The sequence below is a fragment of the Carassius auratus genome, chromosome 8 (genome assembly GCF_003368295.1).
Source record: "Carassius auratus strain Wakin chromosome 8, ASM336829v1, whole genome shotgun sequence".
NCBI lineage: Eukaryota > Metazoa > Chordata > Actinopteri > Cypriniformes > Cyprinidae > Carassius > Carassius auratus.
This window is the reverse complement of record NC_039250.1, coordinates 20,632,800-20,638,897: the sequence shown is the minus strand read 5'-3', so window position 1 is coordinate 20,638,897 and position 6,098 is coordinate 20,632,800. Positions and strand designations below refer to the sequence as shown.

General features: G+C 36.5%; 1 protein-coding gene across 1 annotated transcript; it reads right to left on the bottom strand.

The window, feature by feature from the left end:
• Positions 1-572: 572 nt before the first annotated feature.
• On the bottom strand, positions 573-2,371 carry LOC113107550 (transcription factor 15). The gene is made up of 2 exons (XM_026270146.1): positions 1,657-2,371; positions 573-1,018 (listed from the first exon to the last, which is right to left on the bottom strand). Exons 1-2 carry the CDS (start codon positions 2,131-2,133, stop codon positions 953-955), a joined length of 543 nt encoding a protein of 180 aa, XP_026125931.1. The 5' UTR covers positions 2,134-2,371; the 3' UTR covers positions 573-952.
• Positions 2,372-6,098: the final 3,727 nt, after the last annotated feature.

Below are 6,098 nucleotides of genomic sequence, written 5' to 3'. Positions count from 1 at the left end.
AGATATGTATAAAATAATTTAAAAATAATCATAATAATCAAAGGAAAACATTTAGATTCTGTCCTTCAAAGAAATTACAAACCAACATAACATTGAGGAAAGGACCACATTGAGAAATAGAGGAGTTAAATTATGTGAAGAGATAATCAATGAGTTTTTTTTTTCTGAATTTAAATGAATGTTTATTTTCAGATGACTGATTGATTTGAAGCTCTGCCTGAATCCCATGAGCCCTGAACTCTTCTTTCAGCTCTTGGTGTGTTTTCCTGGCAATGTTTGGATTTTTAAATCCAGAAAAGCATCAGCCAATAAAAATCACTATAAACGCTCTATAAATGTAATTGTTTGGTTTCAAAAACAAAAATTAAAAAAAAAAAGTTTTAAAATTAAATAATATACCGTTTAAAAAGTTGCAGTATAACCTTTATAACGATGTCCCACAAAGCACTGATTTTTATACTGGAATGTATTAATGCTTAGGTCTGCTTCTGAGGATGTTTAGGAAAACTCATCATCATCATTCATTTTCTATGTTTTACCAAATGAAAACGTTTAGTTCACAGATTTATTGCATATATTGATATATTTCATTTTAAAGAAAACTCTTTTCAACACGAAACATTTTTATGTGCCATCCACGCATAACTGACGGAGGACATTTGAAATTTGAAAAAATATATATTTTATTTCACCATGGTGATTTCACAATTTGTGTATAAAATGTATAAATTCTCTTTAACAAAAAAGAAAAAGAAAAAGAAAAAGAAAAAAAGTATGCACTGCATTTAAAATGTTCATATCTTTATACAAATCACACAAGGAAAAGGTACAGAAAACTCAAAATTAACTCTTGTTTGAATGGCGAGTCTCCCGATAATCTCCGTCGCGAGGAGTCTCGCTCACCTCTCGCGCTCCCTGAGTTGCGGCTTTATCTCACGCGCCGCTGCCGCTGCTACCGGCGTGTCACGCGCAATGACGTGATACCCCGCATACGGACACAGTCAGTCCCGTCCTTTATCTGCAGAAATACACACAGACAAAGAAAAAGGTTATTCATTTCATGTCATACAAATATATAACCTAGACTCTCTGTCTGTGATGGGCCTAGCCTATTCTCTTTTATCAAATGTTTTTCTTTATAGGCCTTCTAAATATTGGGAAACAACTACTACATTTAGGCCTCGATAAAGACATTTAATGTATGACAGTGAAAGAGTAAACTATTGTGAGAAAATATAGATAGGATAGCCTATTTAACTTTTTTATTAGCATCTGGCAAAAAAAAAAAAAAAAAATGTGCCCAAATACATTATCAGTAGCCTGTCAGAGGGGAACAAATGTTAAAGTTAAAAAATGCTGTCACTGGAGCCTATATATATTACAGCCATAATTAAAACTAATGACATGAGGACTTCTATTAGGTTAGCTATTTTTGTTAAGTAGCCTAAATGTGTTTCCTTTCGTTTATTGTGCTTTATTCTCAAAATTGCTCCTTTGGCAATTGGTCCTTCACACTTTCTGAGGTGCGTGGATCTGCACATCCTGTCCATTTGCCATTCATAAATGTTTGCTGTTATAAAGATAAGTGTTTATTATTAGGCTCCTATTTCCGTAGACACTATCTATATCCAAATGCATTATTTGAAATGTTCTTACCCCTTTTCTCTGGCTGCTGAGGCAAAAAGTACATATGGTGCGCGGCTGCTTGCCTCCGCTGTCCCCCTGCGCGCTGTAAACCGCGCTCACGCACGGCTGCGCGTCCTCTCCTCCGTCCCCTATCAGGAGCACATTGGCCAGATGTGAGATGTAACTGGAGGCTAAGCGCAGAGTCTCAATTTTTGACAGCTTTCTGTCCACCGGCTCGGTGGGAATAAGAGTCCGTAACGCCGTGAAAGCAGTGTTGACGCTCTGCGTCCTGTCGCGTTCCCGCGCGTTGGCTGCGTTCCGTTGCTTTACTATCACCACACTGCTCACCGTGGACATCTGCCGCCGCTTCTCCGCACTGGGACAGCAGCCGTAGCTCTGCTCCGAGCTGCCGTCGCTCTCGCTGCGGTTCTCCTCATCCTCGGACATCATGGCAACATCCGGGTACGCTCGATGAGTCGCCATGGGCCGTAGCATGGCAAATGCCATCACTAAAAATTCTCTGGACTCCGATCTGAGTGAAAAGCGCTTGATGAAACCGAGAGAGAAGTATCCAAAGTATCCAAAATGAAACGTTGGCTTGTTGTCAAGCACTAGCCACGTAAACACTGCATCGCCAAACCTTGATATGTGTTTCAGCAGTTGAACTATCTCATCACATGTTAAAGATCCTCTGGATGCGCGTCCTCCAAGTCATTCCAAGCGCGAGCAGCTTAAGCAGGAGAAGCGCGCGCGGTCTTATAGGATCAGGGAGGAGCAGTCACTCGTATGCAAATAACCAAAGCTACAGACTCACAGACAAGCTAAGTCATATTTGAGCACAAAATACCTATTTTTAATACTTGATAGTTTTGCTAACACATTAAATACATTAATGGATAAATAAAAACATTAAGAACAAACAGAAAAATAAAGATATGCATTCACATGAAAGTATAAAGGTATGTTTATTTGTCTGAGGTCTGGCAGTATGGCTTTATGTATCATGCACTCTCAGAAAAAAGATATAGCATATATATATATATATATATATATATATAGGCTATATATATAACCTGTCATTTGGGTAGCATCTTTTTAAAGTTCCATATTCCTAACTTTTAGTGTGCGTATTAGAATATAAAATGTACAAAAGTGTACCTTTTTAAAAGCTACCACCACAGTGACAGCTGTTGTACCTATTTTCCGAGAGTGTGCAAATAACTTTAGAGATGAGTTTTATTTCTAAAGTACAAACGCACTGCCTTCTGTACCATCACTGTATCCTGGTACCGCCACAGCAAATGTAAGGCTAAGCGTGTTTTATAGTTGTATAAATGTATAATTTCTAATATGTATGTAATATTGATTATTTATAATATTATAAAGTCATATATTATTAATTTTATTGAATAAGTTTATTGTTTTTATATGCTGTTGAAGAAATATGTTTCAGTTGTGTTTCATGTCGTTTGTCAGTGTTTCTTGTTGCAAGATTGTTTCCATTTGATCGCGGTTTTAACGTTTATAATTGGAAAAAAACATATTTTGATTTTGATTTTGGCATCTTTTGTCTGTATCAGATATACTGTAAAAGATTAAACCCACTAAAACTGAAAACTTCAGTTTAATTGCTGCCTAGGCTACATGTTTAAAATATCAATTGCATTTGTTAAAGTTTGAATTTAGTGACTTAATATTTATTATTATCATCATCATCATCATCATCATCATCATCATCATCATCATTATTATTATAATTATTATTATTATTGTGAAATGTGGAAACAAAGAAATAGACAATTAAAATAAAAGAGCTCGTGGAGTAATACGAGCCTTCACTGGGAAAAACAGAAGCTGCACCTGCAAGCAGCTCTCAGCCGGTGATTATCCTCTGAATTTATTGCTTTTATTGCGCGCCATTTGACAGCGAGGCGTTTAAAACAGCAGCGGGCCTATGAACGCGCAACAAACACGCTGGCAAACGCACTGCAAAGATAAATATGTTTATTTACAGAAGCATGATCCTAGTAAATATTAGATAAACAAAAAAAATGCAAATTTTCAAATTCAAATATTCATTTGGTGAATCGAGGTTTTGAAGACGACCTGCAAATGAGCATATATTTACTTTAAAATACAGAGCTGTCCTCGCAGAATCACATTGGGCAGTACTGATTGTGTTAGCTGAGAGTTTCAGACCCGCTAAGCTTTGTTTTCATTCAGTGGCTCGGAGAGCACGAGGCCGCTATACAGAACAATAGGGGTCTCTCTTTTTCAAGCCTTTTCTTTTCTCACCTTCTGTTTCTTCTTCATTGTTCACTTCTTTTCTTCTCTCATACACTCACATTGTAAGTTTTTTATTTTATTTCGTATTTAATAACCTATACAGACATTACATTTGTTTGCTTTCATTCTTATTTCCTGTCATAAATAACCTTCCTGTCATAATTCATGAATGGCCTTGCCATATAAGAATAACATGTCTCACCGTTTCACAATCATGCTCTAAATAAAGTGTCTGTTTCGGTGCAAAGGAATGCAAGACCTTAAATCAACCATATGTGCTTATGTGACCAAACTCACTAACCTGTGACCTCTCTTCTTGACCTCAGCTTATGTGCTCAAGAAATGTGGTCATCCTCATTTGGTCCTATAATCGCTCAGTTGCTATATGCATAACTAAATGCTTTATTGTAAAATATTAAATGGAAATGTATATTTCTGGGCATTTTGATGCATTTCAACTGAATCTTGGTCAGAAACTCTCCTTGTTTTGACATGTCATATTATCAACAGCTTAAAGCACAGGTCTCTTTAACACACAGGTTATATCATTTGCATGATAACATTCACATAATTGTGTTTGTTGATCTTGTAGCTGAGGGGCAGAGTTTCTGCTGGACTAGGTTATACACCATATTGTATAAGGTGAGCTTCTGCTGGGACAGAGCTCACACAGAGATGGTTTGTTTATAGCCAGAAGCGGGTGTTGGGTAAATAAACATGAGGCAGATGTTAAGAATGATCTTAGAAAGAGAGAGTGAGACAGTAGTGGCAAATGGTTTCCAGACTCTTTTTTCTCTGTCTAATTTATTTTCTCTGTGCTTCCACGGCCCGTAATATGTCACTTGGAGCAGCTTTTACAAACATGCCTGTGTCACTTAAACCCAGGACTTTCTGTCCCCTCAGCTGCACCAACAACCCCCTCCTAACATCTACGACACCTACGACATTTTCAAAACACCTGCACAGTGTTTTTACAAGCCTGGTGGGCAATAATCAATGAAGCTATGCTGATCCATACAACCCCTCATGTAAATGTTCAAAACAACCAGCAATTAAAGATGAATTAGTGTTAGTTCGTGTTTATTTCTTCATGTATTAGGCTAATGTATTTATTTATTTTAGAATTTTTAGGTAACTTCATTAATGTTAACAAATTTATTGTGTCACCATTTCTTTGCTGATTATGTATTTATCATGCAATGACAGACTCAATGTTCTCATATGAGTTGGATGGAGTGAGTCAGTGAGCTAAGACTGCAGCTGAATACACAGATTTACAGGGCCAATAACATCATGTCATAGAGAAATAGACTTGTTTAGGAGGAAGGAGAGAGGGACTGTAGGCTCTGGGTTCACACATTTGACTGAGTAGAGCAGGTGTGTGTGTGTGTGTGTGTGTGTGTGTGTGTGTGTGTTATGGGAAGAGGGGGTAGAGTACGCTAGAAGAATTTTCCCTCTATAATGCAACAATCTGTGGTATTATGTTAAAGGAATATTTGTGGTTCAAGTTAAGCTCAATCAGCAGCGTTTGTGGTGTAATGGTGATTACCACAAAAATAATTTTGTTTTCTGTCATGAATATAAATAAATACATACATACATACATACAAATAAATGTGGCAATTTTTTTTTAGAATTTTAAAGCAGAAATTTGCTTAGAATTTTATAGAAGTACGTACATTAAAGAAATAGTTTACCCAAAAATGAAAATTTGTTGAAAATGTACTCACCCTTAGGCTCCAGTTCATCAGTTAAGGTCTTGTGAAATGAAAAACTATGTGTTTGTCATAACAAAACAATCATTAAGGCTTTGTATTTTTAAAACCACAAAAATTCTAGTCCATAATCCACAATAACATTTCCTCCAAAAGTCCATCCCCCATTGTCTTCTCACATTAAAATACACCGACATATTTGTTTATTTTGGGCTGTTTTTCATGAAAAAGGTGCTTGATCCATGTATACTTCTCTCTTGATTCAGATTAGATTACTTTTTTGTTTTTTTACTGGAGAGAATTATTATAGAGGACTCATCAGTAAACAGCTTTTCACTTCACAAGACGCTAACTGACGTATTTAAGTTGTTACTTGTTGTGGATTATTGTGATGTTTTTATCAGTTGTTTGAACTGTCATTCTTATGGCACCCATTCACTGAAGAGGATTCATTGGTGAGCAAGTGATGTA